The 19,970-nt window shown below is 49.7% G+C and overlaps 1 protein-coding gene across 1 annotated transcript in view; it reads right to left on the bottom strand.

The window, feature by feature from the left end:
• Positions 1–19,970, bottom strand: part of LOC139532653 (voltage-gated delayed rectifier potassium channel KCNH8-like) — a 43,628-nt gene that overhangs the window by 10,164 nt on the left and 13,494 nt on the right. Inside the window, exons 7-11 of the mRNA XM_071330556.1 lie at positions 18,151–18,358; positions 10,000–10,395; positions 5,646–5,845; positions 4,209–4,458; positions 3,230–3,444 (exon numbers count right to left, since the gene is read on the bottom strand). Coding sequence (XP_071186657.1) covers positions 3,230–3,444; positions 4,209–4,458; positions 5,646–5,845; positions 10,000–10,395; positions 18,151–18,358 — 1,269 coding nt within the window. The remainder of the gene's footprint in view (positions 1–3,229; positions 3,445–4,208; positions 4,459–5,645; positions 5,846–9,999; positions 10,396–18,150; positions 18,359–19,970) is intronic.

Genomic DNA, 19,970 nt, shown 5'->3' with positions numbered 1-19,970 from the left:
AGATAAATACACTACCATTCACAACATGAAGACACAATACTGCTAAATGACTGCTGCACTATGATATTTCATCATTATATTTTACATGAGAATAATGCACGTTATATAAGACAAATTAACATTCACAAGACTGACATGTGAAGACAACCACTATTCACAATGGCACTGCTATAAGAAGCCTAAAATCCTTCATAATAGCAATCCTAGTCGTGCAGAACCAGGACTGTTCTGCTCTCTCTGTTTCATTTCCTTATTTATTCTGTCCCCCCCACCTCCCCATCTTTAATAAAAAATAAATCCTGCATGGGAGGGAGACAAGATCCTTTTGATGTACTGTAATTAGCTTATTAATTGTTAATCGGGTAACTGTGAACGCATCCCTCCCTCCCTCCCTCCCTCGCTCCCTCGCTCCCTCGCTCCCTCCCTCCCTCCCTCCCTCTCCCATGTTCCCTTCATCTGAACCTCTCTCTCTCCCCCTTGTTCACCCCCCCCTCCTCTACCTCTTGTTTACTTTCCCTCTCCTCATCTTGCCTCTATACCAGCCCAACGTGCCCCTATTAGAGGCCTAAATTTAGATCAGAGGGTCTCTCCTCTCCTCCTCTTGCCTCTATACCAGCCCAACGTCCCCATAGCAGAGACCTATATTTAGATCAGAGGGTCTAAATTTAGCAGTGGGATGCCTGGGGAGAACAGCACTGAGGAGGGAGTGTTCTGTTCTGACTGTTCTCTGACTCAGAGTGTGTGTGTGTGTGTGTGTGTGTGTGTGTGTGTGTGTGTGTGTGTGTGTGTGTGTGTGTGTGTGTGTGTGTGTGTGTGTGTGTGTGTGTGTGTGTGTGTGTGTGCACGTGCCACCATTAATGTGCAGCATGCCACAGAAAGGGAAAGCGTACTCTCAGACTGCAACACAAAAAAGAACACAGTGTGTGTGAGACCCTCAGGCAATCTTGTCTGTGTGTTTGCATGTGTGTGTCTTTGCGTGTGTGTGTGCGGGTGTGTCTTTGCGTGTGTGTGTCTTTGCGTGTGTGCGTAACCCTCAAGGGATCATGTGTGTGTGTGATATCCATACAGATCCAGAGAATTCCAGCTGGGCTGCAGCCCTGAAGTCATCAGGAGATCTCCCCTCTACATCCTTCACTACTGATCTACTGCAGCCCTGAAGTCATCAGGAGATCTCCCCTCTACATCCTTCACTACTGATCTACTGCAGCCCTGAAGTCATCAGGAGATCTCCCACCTAAACCCTTCACTACTGATCTACTGCAGCCCTGAAGTCATCAGGAGATCTCCCCTCTACATCCTTCACTACTGATCTACTGCAGCCCTGAAGTCATCAGGAGATCTCCCCTCTACATCCTTCGCTACTGATCTACTGCAGCCCTGAAGTCATCAGGAGATCTCCCCTCTACATCCTTCACTACTGATCTACTGCAGCCCTGAAGTCATCAGGAGATCTCCCCTCTACATCCTTCACTACTGATCTACTGCAGCCCTGAAGTCATCAGGAGATCTCCCCTCTACATCCTTCACTACTGATCTACTGCAGCCCTGACGTCATCAGGAGATCTCCCCTCTACATCCTTCACTACTGATCTACTGCAGCCCTGAAGTCATCAGGAGATCTCCCCTCTACATCCTTCACTACTGATCTACTGCAGCCCTGAAGTCATCATGAGATCTCCCCTCTACATCCTTCACTACTGATCTACTGCAGCCCTGAAGTCATCAGGAGATCTCCCCTCTACATCCTTCACTACTGATCTACTGCAGCCCTGACGTCATCAGGAGATCTCCCTTCTACATCCTTCACTACTGATCTACTGCAGCCCTGAAGTCATCAGGAGATCTCCCCTCTACATCCTTCACTACTGATCTACTGCAGCCCTGAAGTCATCAGGAGATCTCCCCTCTACATCCTTCACTACTGATCTACTGCAGCCCTGAAGTCATCAGGAGATCTCCCCTCTACATCCTTCACTACTGATCTACTGCAGCCCTGAAGTCATCAGGAGATCTCCCCTCTACATCCTTCACTACTGATCTACTGCAGCCCTGAAGTCATCAGGAGATCTCCCCTCTACATCCTTCACTACTGATCTACTGCAGCCCTGAAGTCATCAGGAGATCTCCCCTCTACATCCTTCACTACTGATCTACTGCAGCCCTGAAGTCATCAGGAGATCTCCCCTCTACATCCTTCACTACTGATCTACTGCAGCCCTGAAGTCATCAGGAGATCTCCCCTCTACATCCTTCACTACTGATCTACTGCAGCCCTGAAGTCATCAGGAGATCTCCCCTCTACATCCTTCACTACTGATCTACTGCAGCCCTGAAGTCATCAGGAGATCTCCCCTCTACATCCTTCACTACTGATCTACTGCAGCCATCAGGAGATCTCCCCTCTACATCCTTCACTACTGATCTACTGCAGCCCTGAAGTCATCAGGAGATCTCCCCTCTACATCCTTCACTACTGATCTACTGCAGCCCTGAAGTCATCAGGAGATCTCCCCTCTACATCCTTCACTACTGATCTACTGCAGCCCTGAAGTCATCAGGAGATCTCCCCTCTACATCCTTCACTACTGATCTACTGCAGCCCTGAAGTCATCAGGAGATCTCCCACCTAAACCCTTCACTACTGATCTACTGCAGCCCTGAAGTCATCAGGAGATCTCCCCTCTACATCCTTCACTACTGATCTACTGCAGCCCTGAAGTCATCAGGAGATCTCCCCTCTACATCCTTCACTACTGATCTACTGCAGCCCTGAAGTCATCAGGAGATCTCCCCTCTACATCCTTCACTACTGATCTACTGCAGCCCTGAAGTCATCAGGAGATCTCCCCCCTACATCCTTCACTACTGATCTACTGCAGCCCTGAAGTCATCAGGAGATCTCCCCCCTAAACCCTTCACTACCCATCTGTTTGTTGTGGATCTATATTAATCAGGCGGCTTTGTGCTGTAGGCAGAGGGGACACAGGCAGTCTGGGACAACCACCTCCTCCCTCGCATGCTATTTTTAGCTGCCGCGGCACACTCTGAGAAACTGCTGCTATTTCTAATCCACAGTCAGAGAGAGAGAGAGCGAGAGCGAGAGCGAGAGCGAGAGCGAGAGAGAGAGAGAGAGAGAGAGAGAGAGAGAGAGAGAGAGAGAGAGAGAGAGCACACCACAGTGCCAGTATGTCCCAGTGAATGCGTTCTGTTCTGTGTGTCTACTACTCACCTCAGCCGTATGCCCCTCTCTCAGATTGTAAGTCAGATCATGTTGTATCTCAGTGATGAACTTCTGGGCGTACTCTGGGTAGAGCCAGAGCACCTCTCTGAGCCCCTTCAGACTGATGTACTGCAGGTCACAGTAGGTCAGGGCCTTCACATTGGCATTGGTCTTGATCACCTGCTCCTTGGTCAGGAAGTCAGAGCCGATCAGGTCTCCACGACCTGGGTATACATAGGAAACACATACAGGGAGTCAGAGCCAATCAGGTCTCCACAACCTGGGTATACATAGGAAACACACACAGGGAGTCAGAGCCGATCAGGTCTCCACAACCTGGGTATACATAGGAAACACACACAGGGAGTCAGAGCCGATCAGGTCTCCACAACCTGGGTATACATAGGAAACACACACAGGGAGTCAGAGCCGATCAGGTCACCATGAAGTGATGCGACACACGGACATAAAGACACCCACCCCACACAGATACATGCTAATTTTAGCTCCTTATGTAACGTGTGTACTTGTCTCAACCAATCGTGTGTTGTGTCCTGGCCTCCCCAAGGTAAACATGTTCCTGTACTGAACTCTCCATATTAATAACCAACACATCATCTATAATACAGGCCTCCTTCATAATGAATCACACAGAGACATGTTCCTGTGAAGACAGTGAAGTCTACACACACACACACACACACACACACACACACACACACACACACACACACACACACACACACACACACACACACACACACACACACACACACACACACACACACACACACACACACACACACACACACACACACACACACACACACAGATAGCTAAATGGTAAAGACTGGCAGTGAAGGCTGCACAGATGTTTTATAAGGTTTATAGTCCTACCACCACCTCCAACACCATGAGAAAGTAGACATACACACACACACAGATGCCCCCCCCACACACACACACACACACACTGCCAGTCCCCTACCCAGTATAGCCAGCACAGTGTTGTCCTTCAGCACCTCCATGGACCCAGAGCAGACAAAGTAGATGGCCTGCAGGGCGTCTCCCTGGCGGATGAGATACTCTCCCGGGGCGCAGAACGATGTCTTGATGATGAGGGACAGGGAACGCAGACACCCCCTACTGGCCGACTCAAACAGAGACAGCTGCAGGAGCTCCTTGTTCAGGTGCATGGCAATGTCTGCCCTCAACTCATCTGGGAAGTCTTTCAACAGCTATGGTAGGAGAGAGGAGAGGAGAGGAGAGAAACATGGGAGACGAGGAGAGAAAATTAGAAAGAAGAGGGGAGGAGAGAGGAGGAGAAGAGAGGAGAGGATGAGAAGAGAGGAGAGGATAGAGGAGAGGAGAGGAGAGATGGGAGGAGAGGAAAGAGGAGACAGTTAGAGAAAAGATGGGAGGAGAGAGAGAGGAGAGGAGCGAGACAGGAGAGAAGAGTGAGAGCGGAGGAGAGGAGAGAAGAGAAGAGATGGAAGGAGAGAGGGGAGGAGAGGAGAGGAGAAAGGAGAGAAGAGAGAAAGTGGAGGAGAGGAGAGGAGAGAAGAGGAGAGAGACAGGAGATAAGAGAAGAGGAGAGAGGGGAGGAGAGGAGAGGAGAAAGGAGAGAAGAGAGAAAGCGGAGGAGAGGAGAGGAGAGGAGAGGAGAGAGAGGAGAGAAGAGGAGAGAGACAGGAGATAAGAGAAGAGGAGAGAGGGGAGGAGATGAGAGGAGAAAGGAGAGAAGAGAGAAAGCGGAGGAGAGGAGAGGAGAGAAGAGGAGAGAAGAGGAGAGAGACAGGAGATAAGAGAAGAGGAGAGAGGGGAGGAGATGAGAGGAGAAAGGAGAGAAGAGAGAAAGCGGAGGAGAGGAGAGGAGAGGAGTGAAGAGGAGAGAAGAGAGACAGGAGAGAAGAGAAGTGAATAGAGGGGAGGAGATGAGAGGGGAGAGACGGGGAGGAGAGGAGAGAAAGTTAGAGAGAAGAGGGGAGGAGAGAGGAGGAGAGGAGAGAGAGGAGAGAAAAGGAGAGGAGACGAGAGGAGAGGAGAGAAGAGGAAAGGAGAGGAAAGGAGAGGAGACGAGAGGAGAGAAGAGGAAAGGAGAGGAGACGAGAGGAGAGGAGAGAAGAGGAAAGGAGAAGAGGAGAGATGAATAAAGAACACATTCCACATCTGTCTACTATTCTATCTATCAAAGTTTAACAAATGTAAACTTTTTCACTTCTCATTCAATGTATTAACCTCATAGAATAACCATTGGCTAAATCTACTTTAATAAGTAAGTTAGCATTGTGTGAGCCAGAACGGCCCATAGGAAATCTATTTTGGATACAAACTCTGTATGGCCGTAACCTAAAATGACAGAGACAGATTGTAACCTTTGACCTGTTCACAGCCTGAGGTCAGCTCATAGAACCTGGTAGCTCACCTCGCTGACGTCGATGCCGTTGTTGACTGACCACGTGGTCTGGAAGCACTCCATCATGCGTTGCTCCAGGGCCTTGGGCAGCCCGTGGACCCGGATAAAGTCCTTCAGGTCCTTGGTACGTGTGTGGTAGAGGGAGCGCCGAGAGTACATCCTCTGGATGATGGCTGTCACGTTACCGAACACCACAGCATGCATCAGGGCTGGGGGGGAGAGGTGGAAGGGTGGAGAAGGAGAGGTGGAGGGGTGGCGGGGTGGAGAGGGAGAGAGGGAGGGGTGGAGAAGGAGAGGTGGAGGGGTGGCGGGGTGGAGAGGGAGGGGTGGAGGGGTGGAGAGGGAGAGAGGGAGGGGTGAAGGGGTGGAGAGGGAGAGGTGGAGGGGTGGAGAGGGAGAGGTGGAAGGGTGGAGAAGGAGAGGTGGACGGGTGGAGAGGGAGAGATGGAGGGGTGAAGGGGTGGAGAGGGAGAGGTGGAGGGGTGGAGAGGGAGAGGTGGAAGGGTGGAGAAGGAGAGGTGGACGGGTGGAGAGGGAGAGATGGAGGGGTGAAGGGGTGGAGAGGGAGAGGTGGACGGGTGGAGAGGGAGAGATGGAGGGGTGAAGGGGTGGAGAGGGAGTGGTGGAGGGTTGGAGAGGGAGAGGGGGAGGGGTTGAGATGGAGAGGGGTGGAGGGGTTGAGAGGGAGAGGGATAGGGAGAGGGGTGGAGGGGTTGAGAGGGAGAGGGTGAGGGGTGGAGGGTTGGAGAGGAAGAGGGAGAGGGGTGGAGGGGTTGAGAGGGAGAGGGAGAGGGAGAGGGAGAGGTGGAAGGGTTGAGAGGGAGAGGTGGAAGAGTGGTTGATTGTCTTCACTGGTTCAGCACAGTGCTAATTTGATGGAATTGTTGTTGATCAATTACTGGACAATTGATACTGGTGTACATTTATTGGATTCATTCATACACCCATCCATCCACCCTCCCTCCCTCCCTCCCTCCCTCCCTCCCTCCCTCCCTCCCTCCCTCCCTCCCTCCCTCCCTCCCTCCCTCCCTCCCTCCATCCATCCCACCCTCCCTCCCTCCTTCCATCCCTCCCTCCATCCTTCCATTCAGCTATCCATTCTTGTTTTCTACAGTAATCTCTAAGGATGTGGTCTGAGTTGCAACCCTTTCCAGGGCTCAGACTGGCACAATCTTGGCATCAAAGTTCTTCCTAACTGGCACCCTGCTCTGCCCAGCTGCCTCCGTTGCCATAGCAACATGTCACGGTGTGTCCCTGACACTAGACTGTTTTGGGAGGCAATCCTCAGTTAATCAGAGAGCAAGCCGAGCATGAGAGAGGCTTCTAACTCTCAACATATTTATTTTGCTGTCAGACCTCTTCCTATCTGTCGTCTGTGTATGGACCACTGGCCTCCTACTAGCTACAGACCTGAAGTCAACAACACATCAACATCACCTCAACATCACGTCAACATCATGTCAACATTACATCAAGTCAACATTACATCAACATCATGTCAACATTACATCAACAGCACCTCAACATCACGTCAACATCACCTTAACAGCACGTCAACATCACATCAACATCATGTCAACATTACATCAACATCATGTCAACATAACCTCAACATCACGTCAACATCACGTCAACATAACCTCAACATCACATCAACACCACCTCAACATCACGTCAACATAACCTCAACATCACGTCAACATAACCTCAACATCACGTCAACATCACGTCAACATCACGTCAACATAACCTCAACATCACGTCAACATCATGTCAACATAACCTCAACATCTCCTCAACATCATGTCAACATCACGTCAACATCATGTCAACACCACCTCAACATCATGTCAACATAACCTCAACATCATGTCAACATAACCTCAACATAACCTCAACATAACCTCAACACCACCTCAACATCACGTCAACATCATGTCAACATCACATCAATATCATGTCAACATCACCTCAACATCACGTCAACATTACATCAACATCACGTCAACATCACCTCAACATCAGATGTGTGTTGATAGATGATTGAGTTTGGTTGAACCCAACCTGGTAAACATTCCTGCTGATGATTGTGTGGTTGAAATCTGTGTTAGAATTAGATCGAAAGGTTCAGGTTTATATAACATCCCACTCAACTCCTTGACCCTCCCTGTCTCCTCCCTGCCTTGGATGGGCAATCTGAGAGCACAGTAGTTATGGGATGGGGTTGCCATGGTGCCAGGGCTGGGGGCCATGTTTTAGGGCTCATACTTGTGCTTGACCAAGTGTGCTGATAGTGTTTACAGAACCACAAGGCAGGAAGGTAGAGATGTGATAAACTTTCGTTGTGGGGGGGACCGTCACTATAATGCTTCATGCTAGTCACCGAAACAATGAGCCAGCGTGTCTCACCTCCTAGCAGTGAGTCAACGTGTCTCACCTCCTCACAGTGAGTCAACGTGTCTCACCTCCTCACACCGAGTCGGCGTGTCTCACCTCCTCACACCGAGTCGGCGTGTCTCACCTCCTCACACCGAGTCGGCGTGTCTCACCTCCTCACACCGAGTCGGCGTGTCTCACCTCCTCACACCGAGTCGGCGTGTCTCACCTCCTCACACCGAGTCGGCGTGTCTCACCTCCTCACACCGAGTCGGCGTGTCTCACCTCCTCACAGTGAGTCGGCGTGTCTCACCTCCTAACAGTGAGTCGGCGTGTCTCACCTCCTAACAGTGAGTCGGCGTGTCTCACCTCCTAACAGTGAGTCGGCGTGTCTCACCTCCTAACAGTGAGTCGGCGTGTCTCACCTCCTCACAGTGAGTCGGCGTGTCTCACCTCCTCACACTGAGTCGGCGTGTCTCACCTCCTAACAGTGAGTCGGCGTGTCTCACCTCCTAACAGTGAGTCGGCGTGTCTCACCTCCTAACAGTGAGTCGGCGTGTCTCACCTCCTAAGTGAGTCAGCGTGTCTCACCTCCTAACAGTGAGTCAGCGTGTCTCACCTCCTAACAGTGAGTCAGCGTGTCTCACCTCCTAACAGTGAGTCGGCGTGTCTCACCTCCTCACACTGAGTCGGCGTGTCTCACCTCCTCACAGTGAGTCGGCGTGTCTCACCTCCTCACAGTGAGTCGGCGTGTCTCACCTCCTCACACTGAGTCGGCGTGTCTCACCTCCTCACACTGAGTCGGCGTGTCTCACCTCCTCACACTGAGTCGGCGTGTCTCACCTCCTAACAGTGAGTCGGCGTGTCTCACCTCCTAACAGTGAGTCGGCGTGTCTCACCTCCTAACAGTGAGTCAGCGTGTCTCACCTCCTAACAGTGAGTCAGCGTGTCTCACCTCCTAAGTGAGTCAGCGTGTCTCACCTCCTAACAGTGAGTCAGCGTGTCTCACCTCCTCACAGTGAGTCAGCGTGTCTCACCTCCTAAGTGAGTCAGCGTGTCTCACCTCCTCACAGTGAGTCAGCGTGTCTCACCTCCTCACAGTGAGTCAGCGTGTCTCACCTCCTCACAGTGAGTCAGCGTGTCTCACCTCCTCACAGTGAGTCAGCGTGTCTCACCTCCTCACAGTGAGTCAGCGTGTCTCACCTCCTCACAGTGAGTCAGCGTGTCTCACCTCCTCACAGTGAGTCAGCGTGTCTCACCTCCTAACAGTGAGTCAGCGTGTCTCACCTCCTCACAGTGAGTCAGCGTGTCTCACCTCCTCACAGTGAGTCAGCGTGTCTCACCTCCTCACAGTGAGTCAGCGTGTCTCACCTCCTAACAGTGAGTCAGCGTGTCTCACCTCCTCACAGTGAGTCAGCGTGTCTCACCTCCTAACAGTGAGTCAGCGTGTCTCACCTCCTAACAGTGAGTCAGCGTGTCTCACCTCCTCACAGTGAGTCAGCGTGTCTCACCTCCTCACAGTGAGTCAGCGTGTCTCACCTCCTCACAGTGAGTCAGCGTGTCTCACCTCCTCACAGTGAGTCAGCGTGTCTCACCTCCTCACAGTGAGTCAGCGTGTCTCACCTCCTCACAGTGAGTCAGCGTGTCTCACCTCCTCACAGTGAGTCAGCGTGTCTCACCTCCTCACAGTGAGTCAGCGTGTCTCACCTCCTCACAGTGAGTCAGCGTGTCTCACCTCCTCACAGTGAGTCAGCGTGTCTCACCTCCTAACAGTGAGTCAGCGTGTCTCACCTCCTCACAATGAGTCAGCGTGTCTCACCTCCTCACAGTGAGTCAGCGTGTCTCACCTCCTCACAGTGAGTCAGCGTGTCTCACCTCCTCACAGTGAGTCAGCGTGTCTCACCTCCTAACAGTGAGTCAGCGTGTCTCACCTCCTCACAATGAGTCAGCGTGTCTCACCTCCTCACAGTGAGTCAGCGTGTCTCACCTCCTATGAGCATGGTGCAGATGGAGAAGATCTTCTCTGAGTCGGTGTTGGCCGAGACGTTTCCGAAGCCCACGCTGGTCAGACTGCTCAGAGCGAAGTACAGCGACGTCACGTAGGAGCTCCTCACTGACGGCCCGCCTCCTAGCGCCGCCCCCGAGACCCCTGAGCCATTCACCTGGCTCCGCCCCGCCTCGCTGACGTTCCATTGGCCGGAGCTGAAGGAGGAGGAGAAATCCTGTCCAATCGGCTCTGACCCTGATGTGTTCCAGTGATTGTAATTGGCTGCCAACCCATTCGTTCTAGAAGTGTGCAGCGAATCAGTGACTCCGAGGAACGAGGTTAAAGGTGACAGGAAGTAAGGGGTGTCGAGACGTTTTGCCAGTTCATGAAGCCAGCCTGGGGAGAATAGAGAACAGTGTTAATATTTATATCACTGAGTAGAAATGTCACAGTAACTTAATGACCTTTAAGTAGATTGCTGCATTAACATGTGGACCAGACACCACGGACCCAAAGGAGTGTGTGTGTGTGTGTGTGTGTGTGTGTGTGTGTGTGTGTGTGTGTGTGTGTGTGTGTGTGTGTGTGTGTGTGTGTGTGTGTGTGTGTGTGTGTGTGTGTGTGTGTGTGTGTGCATCCGTGCCTTGAGTGCAGTGGTCAGTTGATACTGACTTCTTATTCATATCCTGTACATGCAGAGCCAGACAGCACTGTCTCTCTAGTCCCTGGAGTTGTCCATGGTGCTGAGTATGTTCTGTATGCAGACCCTGTCCATGGTGCTGAGTATGTTCTGTATGCAGACCCTGTCCATGGTGCTGAGTATGTTCTGTATGCAGACCCTGTCCGTGGTGCTGAGTATGTTCTGTATGCAGACCCTGTCCGTGGTGCTGAGTATGTTCTGTATGCAGACCCTGTCCATGGTGCTGAGTATGTGCTGTATGCAGACCCTGTCCATGGTGCTGCAGTATGTTCTGTATGCAGACCCTGTCCATGGTGCTGAGTATGTTCTGTATGCAGACCCTGTCCATGGTGCTGAGTATGTTCTGTATGCAGACCCTGTCCATGGTGCTGAGTATGTGCTGTATGCAGACCCTGTCCATGGTGCTGCAGTATGCACTGTATGCAGACCCTGTCCATGGTGCTGAGTATGTTCTGTATGCAGACCCTGTCCATGGTGCTGAGTACGTTCTGTATGCAGACCCTGTCCATGGTGCTGAGTATGTTCTGTATGCAGACCCTGTCCATGGTGCTGAGTATGTTCTGTATGCAGACCCTGTCCATGGTGCTGAGTACGTTCTGTATGCAGACCCTGTCCATGGTGCTGAGTATGTTCTGTATGCAGACCCTGTCCATGGTGCTGAGTATGTTCTGTATGCAGACCCTGTCCATGGTGCTGAGTATGTTCTGTATGCAGACCCTGTCCATGGTGCTGAGTACGTTCTGTATGCAGACCCTGTCCATGGTGCTGAGTATGTTCTGTATGCAGACCCTGTCCATGGTGCTGCAGTATGTTCTGTATGCAGACCCTGTCCATGGTGCTGAGTATGTTCTGTATGCAGACCCTGTCCATGGTGCTGAGTATGTTCTGTATGCAGACCCTGTCCGTGGTGCTATGTTCTGTATGCAGACCCTGTCCGTGGTGCTGCAGTATGTTCTGTATGCAGACCCTGTCCATGGTGTTGAGTATGTTCTGTATGCAGACCCTGTCCATGGTGCTGAGTATGTTCTGTATGCAGACCCTGTCCATGGTGCTGAGTACGTTCTGTATGCAGACCCTGTCCATGGTGCTGAGTATGTTCTGTATGCAGACCCTGCACATGGTGCTGCAGTATGTTCTGTATGCAGACCCTGTCCATGGTGCTATGTTCTGTATGCAGACCCTGTCCATGGTGCTGAGTATGTTCTGTATGCAGACCCTGTCCATGGTGCTGAGTATGTGCTGTATGCAGACCCTGTCCATGGTGCTGAGTATGTTCTGTATGCAGACCCTGCACATGGTGCTGCAGTATGTTCTGTATGCAGACCCTGTCCATGGTGCTGAGTATGTTCTGTATGCAGACCCTGTACATGGTGCTGAGTATGTTCTGTATGCAGACCCTGTCCATGGTGCTGCAGTATGTTCTGTATGCAGACCCTGTCCATGGTGCTGAGTATGTTCTGTATGCAGACCCTGTCCATGGTGCTGCAGTATGTTCTGTATGCAGACCCTGTCCATGGTGCTGAGTATGTTCTGTATGCAGACCCTGTCCATGGTGCTATGTTCTGTATGCAGACCCTGTCCATGGTGCTGAGTATGTTCTGTATGCAGACCCTGTCCATGGTGCTATGTTCTGTATGCAGACCCTGTCCATGGTGCTGAGTATGTTCTGTATGCAGACCCTGTCCATGGTGCTATGTTCTGTATGCAGACCCTGTCCATGGTGCTATGTTCTGTATGCAGACCCTGTCCATGGTGCTGAGTATGTTCTGTATGCAGACCCTGTCCATGGTGCTATGTTCTGTATGCAGACCCTGTCCGTGGTGCTGAGTATGTTCTGTATGCAGACCCTGTCCATGGTGCTATGTTCTGTATGCAGACCCTGTCCATGGTGCTGAGTATGTTCTGTATGCAGACCCTGTCCATGGTGCTGCAGTATGTTCTGTATGCAGACCCTGTCCATGGTGCTGAGTATGTTCTGTATGCAGACCCTGTCCATGGTGCTGTGTATGTTCTGTATGCAGACCCTGTCCATGGTGCTGAGTATGTTCTGTATGCAGACCCTGTCCATGGTGCTGAGTATGTTCTGTATGCAGACCCTGTCCATGGTGCTGAACCCTATGCTCTCTATGATACCTGAATCTCACAGAGCTGTGATTGTCATGTAGCGACAGACATAGACAGACACAGAGAGAGAGAGAAAGAGAGAGGAGAAAGAAAGAGAGAGAGAGAGAAAGAGAGAGAGAGAAAGAGAAAGAGAGAGAAAGAGAGAGAGAGAAAGAGAAAGAGAGAAAGAGAGAAAGAGAAAGAGAGAAAGAGAGAGAGAAAGAGAAAGAGAGAAAGAGAGAGAGAGAGAGAGAAAGAGAGAGAGAGAGAGGAGAGAGAACATAGTCTGCTGTCTCTCCCAGCCCTCCATCTTTTCTCCATCTTCTACCTTCCAATAAACCCCTCAGACACCCTGTCTGCATCCCAATTCTCTAGCCCTTTGACTAGTGTGCACTGTTCCTTGGTTTCAAATACTATTTGAAGTCATTTAAAATACTTTGGCTGTGCTTGATTGAGCTTGCCAGGTGCAATGGAACCAATAGAATAGTCACAAAAGTGCAAACCACATTCATCCGACACTCCAGCCACGCTAAAGCAAATGCTCAAAGGAATTGAACGATTTCAAATACTATTTGAACCCACGCCTGATATCCTGGTGTCTGTGAGTCTGAGGTGATATTAAGGTACATGTAGCCTCGGGGTCATTGAGGACAGTATTGCACGCACGCACGCACACACACACGCACGCACGCACGCACGCACACACACACACACACACACACACACACACACACACACACACACACACACACACACACACACACACACACACACACACACACACACACACACACACACACACACACACACACACACACACACTGCTAACTGACAGACAGAGGACCAGCTAACTAACAGACAGAGAACCAGCTAACTGACAGATAGAGGACCAGCTAACTGACAGACAGAGGACCAGCTAACTGACAGACAGAGGACCAGCTAACTGACAGACAGGGGACCAGCTAACTGACAGACAGAGGACCAGCTAACTGACAGACAGAGGACCAGCTAACTGACAGACAGAGAACCAGCTAACTGACAGACAGAGGACCAGCTAACTGACAGACAGAGAACCAGCTAACTGACAGACAGAGGACCAGCTAACTGACAGACAGAGAACCAGCTAACTGACAGACAGAGGACCAGCTAACTGACAGACAGAGAACCAGCTAACTGACAGACAGAGAACCAGCTAACTGACAGACAGAGAACCAGCTAACTGACAGATAGAGGACCAGCTAACTGACAGACAGAGGACCAGCTAACTGACAGACAGAGGACCAGCTAACTGACAGACAGGGGACCAGCTAACTGACAGACAGAGGACCAGCTAACTGACAGACAGAGGACCAGCTAACTGACAGACAGAGAACCAGCTAACTGACAGACAGAGGACCAGCTAACTGACAGACAGAGAACCAGCTAACTGACAGACAGAGGACCAGCTAACTGACAGACAGAGAACTAGCTAACTGACAGACAGAGGACCAGCTAACTGACAGACAGAGGACCAGCTAACTGACAGACAGAGAACCAGCTAACTGACAGACAGAGGACCAGCTAACTGACAGACAGAGAACCAGATAACTGACAGACAGAGGACCAGCTAACTGACAGACAGAGAACTAGCTAACTGACAGACAGAGAACCAGCTAACTGACAGACAGAGGACCAGCTAACTGACAGACAGAGGACCAGCTAACTGACAGACAGAGGACCAGCTAACTGACAGACAGAGGACCAGCTAACTGACAGACAGAGGACCAGCTAACTGACAGACAGAGGACCAGCTAACTGACAGACAGAGAACCAGCTAACTGACAGACAGAGGACCAGCTAACTGACAGACAGAGAACCAGCTAACTGACAGACAGAGGACCAGCTAACTGACAGACAGAGGACCAGCTAACTGACAGACAGAGAACCAGCTAACTGACAGACAGAGGACCAGCTAACTGACAGACAGAGAACCAGCTAACTGACAGACAGAGGACCAGCTAACTGACAGACAGAGAACCAGCTAACTGACAGACAGAGAACCAGCTAACTGACAGACAGAGAACCAGCTAACTGACAGACAGAGGACCAGCTAACTGACAGACAGAGGACCAGCTAACTGACAGACAGAGGACCAGCTAACTGACAGACAGGGGACCAGCTAACTGACAGACAGAGGACCAGCTAACTGACAGACAGAGAACCAGCTAACTGACAGACAGAGAACCAGCTAACTGACAGACAGAGAACCAGCTAACTGACAGACAGAGAACCAGCTAACTGACAGACAGAGAGCCAGCTAACTGACAGACAGAGGACCAGCTAACTGACAGACAGAGGACCAGCTAACTGACAGACAGAGAACCAGCTAACTGACAGACAGAGAACCAGCTAACTAACATACAGAGAACCAGCTAATTGACAGACAGAGAACCAGCTAACTGACAGACAGAGAACCAGCTAACTGACAGACAGAGAACCAGCTAACTGACAGACAGAGAACCAGCTAACTGACAGACAGAGAACCAGCTAACTGACAGACAGAGGACCAGCTAACTGACAGACAGAGGACCAGCTAACTGACAGACAGAGAACCAGCTAACTGACAGACAGAGAACCAGCTAACTAACAGACAGAGAACCAGCTAACTGACAGACAGAGAACCAGCTAACTGACAGACAGAGAACCAGCTAACTAACAGACAGAGAACCAGCTAATTGACAGACAGAGAACCAGCTAACTGACAGACAGAGAACCAGCTAACTGACAGACAGAGAACCAGCTAACTGACAGACAGAGAACCAGCTAACTGACAGACAGAGATCCAGCTAACTGACAGACAGAGATCCAGCTAACTGACAGACAGAGGACCAGCTAACTGACAGACAGAGGACCAGCTAACTGACAGACAGAGAACCAGCTAACTGACAGACAGAGAACCAGCTAACTAACAGACAGAGAACCAGCTAATTGACAGACAGAGAACCAGCTAACTGACAGACAGAGGACCAGCTAACTGACAGACAGAGGACCAGCTAACTGACAGACAGAGGACCAGCTAACTGACAGACAGAGGACCAGCTAACTGACAGACAGAGGACCAGCTAACTGACAGACAGGGGACCAGCTAACTGACAGACAGGGGACCAGCTAACTGACAGATAGAGGACCAGCTAACTGATAGACAGAGGACCAGCTAACTGACAGACAGAGGACCAGCTAACTGACAGACAGAGGACCAGCTAACTGACAGACAGGGGACAAGGCAATATTGAATGAGAGAAACAGTTCCAAGGACAAGAAAATAGAAAGGGAGAGTAGGATGGAGTGATTTGTATGGAAGAGCACAAATTGATCATTGGTTGTTACAAGGTCATGTTGCCGGCTACGTGATGCTAATATATAACTGTCGAAAATAGAAAGCGGTATCCAAAGTCTTGTCGTTGGATATTGTCATTCTGGAATCAGGGCTGGAGAAACAGCTCAACACTGCTGGAGTTACCATCAAGGAGTCACTGTGTCTTTACATGTGTGGAGTTACCATCAATGAGTCACTGTGTCTTTACATGTGTGGAGTTACCATCAAGGAGTCACTGTGTCTCTACATGTGTGGAGTTACCATCAAGGAGTCACTGTGTCTCTACATGTGTGGAGTTACCATCAAGGAGTCACTGTGTCTTTACATGTGTGGAGTTACCATCAAGGAGTCACTGTGTCTCTACATGTGTGTAGTTACCACCAAGGAGTCACTGTGTCTCTACATGTGTGGAGTTACCACCAAGGAGTCACTGTGTCTCTACATGTGTGGAGTTACCATCAAGGAGTCACTGTGTCTCTACATGTGTGGAGTTACCATCAAGGAGTCACTGTGTCTTTACATGTGTGGAGTTACCATCAAGGAGTCACTGTGTCTCTACATGTGTGGAGTTACCATCAAGGAGTCACTGTGTCTCTACATGTGTGGAGTTACCATCAAGGAGTCACTGTGTCTTTACATGTGTGGAGTTACCATCAAGGAGTCACTGTGTCTCTACATGTGTGGAGTTACCATCAAGGAGTCACTGTGTCTTTACATGTGTGGAGTTACCACCAAGGAGTCACTGTGTCTTTACATGTGTGGAGTTACCATCAAGGAGTCACTGTGTCTTTACATGTGTGGAGTTACCACCAAGGAGTCACTGTGTCTTTACATGTGTGGAGTTACCATCAAGGAGTCACTGTGTCTCTACATGTGTGGAGTTACCATCAAGGAGTCACTGTGTCTCTACATGTGTGGAGTTACCATCAAGGAGTCACTGTGTCTCTACATGTGTGGAGTTACCACCAAGGAGTCACTGTGTCTCTACATGTGTGGAGTTACCATCAAGGAGTCACTGTGTCTTTACATGTGTGGAGTTACCATCAAGGAGTCACTGTGTCTTTACATGTGTGGAGTTACCATCAAGGAGTCACTGTGTCTCTACATGTGTGGAGTTACCATCAAGGAGTCACTGTGTCTCTACATGTGTGGAGTTACCATCAAGGAGTCACTGTGTCTTTACATGTGTGGAGTTACCATCAAGGAGTCACTGTGTCTTTACATGTGTGGAGTTACCATCAAGGAGTCACTGTGTCTTTACATGTGTGGAGTTACCATCAAGGAGTCACTGTGTCTCTACATGTGTGGAGTTACCATCAAGGAGTCACTGTGTCTCTACATGTGTGGAGTTACCATCAAGGAGTCACTGTGTCTCTACATGTGTGGAGTTACCACCAAGGAGTCACTGTGTCTCTACATGTGTGGAGTTACCATCAAGGAGTCACTGTGTCTCTACATGTGTGGAGTTACCACCAAGGAGTCACTGTGTCTTTACATGTGTGGAGTTACCACCAAGGAGTCACTGTGTCTCTACATGTGTGGAGTTACCATCAAGGAGTCACTGTGTCTCTACATGTGTGGAGTTACCATCAAGGAGTCACTGTGTCTCTACATGTGTGGAGTTACCATCAAGGAGTCACTGTGTCTCTACATGTGTGGAGTTACCATCAAGGAGTCACTGTGTCTCTACATGTGTGGGAAGTTACTAACTATCCAATGTCCCAATAGCTCTTCATTATCATTGAACTCATAACTCAATTAAATACCATTTAATAGGGATTTAGTGTGTGTGTGTGTGTGTGTGTGTGTGTGTGTGTGTGTGTGTGTGTGTGTGTGTGTGTGTGTGTGTGTGTGTGTGTGTGTGTGTGTGTGTGTGTGTGTGTGTGTGTGTGTGTGTGTGTGTGTGTGTGTGTGTGTGTGTGTGTGTGTGTGTGTGTGTGTGTGTGTGTGTGTGTGTCTGTTTGTGTGTGTTTATTTTGTTGCCCGGTTTACTCACCATTATCCCAGGAGCTCAGGCTGTTGCTCTCGATCTCCTGGCGTCCGATGAAGTACCAGACGCAGGCCATCCAGTGGGCCAGCAGGGCGAAAGTAGACATGAGCAGGGTCAGAACCACGGCGCTGTACTCAGAGTAACGCTCCAGCTTCTGGAGCAGCCTCAGGAGACGGAGTAACCGCACTGTCTTCAGCAGGTGGACCCCAAAGTACTGCACAGGGAAAGAGGAGGGGACATGAAAGCAGAGGTCAATGGTCATTGGTATTGACAGAGTGCGTGATGTGTGATGTGTGTGCATAGGTGTGTGTGTGTTCTTGAAAGTTGGAAAGTTTGACAGTTGAGTGATGCCTTTGAGGTGTTGTTCTGAGAAATGTTCTTGGTTCGGGGATCGATGAGACAGCAGGAGGATGGTATTGATACATCACTGGACACCATTAAAGCCTGGGGAGACTCGGTATGACTGACGGCTCAATACGTCTCACACAAACATGACCTATACTCACACACAGACAGACACACCCCAGTCCCTGGCTGGCTGCACCCCCATGTCTCTATGAAGCCCTTTGGCCAAAGAACAAAGTGATCAGTCACCATTCTGCGTGTGTTTCTATGTACAGTACCAGTCAAAAGTTTGGACACACCTACTTATTCAAGTGTTTTTCTTTATTTTTTACTATTTTCTACATTGTAGAATAATAGTGACGACATCAAAACTATGAAATAACAGATATGGAATCATGTAGTAACCAAAAAAGGTTAAACAAAAAAGGTTAAACAAATCAAGGTTAAACAAATCAAGATATATTTTATATTTGAGATTCTTCAAATAGCCACCCTTTGCCTTGATGACAGCTTTGCACACTCTTGGCATTCTCTCAACCAGCTTCATGAGGTAGTCACCTGGAATGCATTTCAATTAACAGGTGTGTCTTGTTAAAAGTTAATTTGTGGAATTTCTTTCCTTCTTTAATGCGTTTAAGCAAATCAGTTGTTTCGTGAAGACAGAAGATAGCCCTATTGGGTAAAAGACCAAGTCCATATTATGGCAAGAACAGCTCAAATAAGCAAAGAGAAATGACAGTCCATCATTACTTTAAGACATGAAGGTCAGTCAATGTGGAAAATGACAAGAACTTTTAAAGTTTCTTCAAGTGATGTTGTAAAAACCATCAAGCGGTATGATGAAACTGGCTCTCATGAGGACCGCCACAGGAAAGGAAGACCTTGAGTTACCTCTGCTGCAGAGGATACATTTCATTAGCACCTCAGATTGCAGCCCAAATAAATGCTTCACAGAGTTCAAGTAACAGACACATCTCAACATCAGTTGTTCAGAGGAGACTGCATGAATCAGGCCTTCATGGTCGAATTGCTGCAAAGAAACCACTACTGAAGGACACCAATAAGAAGAAGAGACTTGCTTGGGCCAAACAACACAAGCAATGGACATTAGACCAATGGAAATCTGTCCTTTGGTCTCATGAGTCCAAATTTGAGAATTTTGGTTCAATCCGCCGAGTCTTTTTGAGATGCAGGGTAGGTGAACGGATGATCTCCGCATGTGCATTTTCCACTGGGAAGCATGGACGAGGAGGTGTGATGGTGTGGGGGTGCTTTGCTGGTGACACTGTCTGTGATTTATTTAGAATTCAAGGCACACTTAACCAGCATGGCTACCACAGCATTCTGCAGCGATACGCCAACCCATCTGGTTTGGGCTTAGTGGGACTATAATTTCTTTTTCAACAGGACAATGACCCAACACACCTCCAGGCTGTGTAAGGGCTATTTGACCAGAAGGAGAGTGATGGAGTGCTGCATCA

The sequence above is a fragment of the Salvelinus alpinus genome, chromosome 10, assembly GCF_045679555.1.
Source record: "Salvelinus alpinus chromosome 10, SLU_Salpinus.1, whole genome shotgun sequence".
Taxonomy (NCBI): domain Eukaryota; kingdom Metazoa; phylum Chordata; class Actinopteri; order Salmoniformes; family Salmonidae; genus Salvelinus; species Salvelinus alpinus.
Note: the sequence above shows the minus strand (reverse complement) of the source record. Positions and strands in the feature narration are given on the sequence as shown.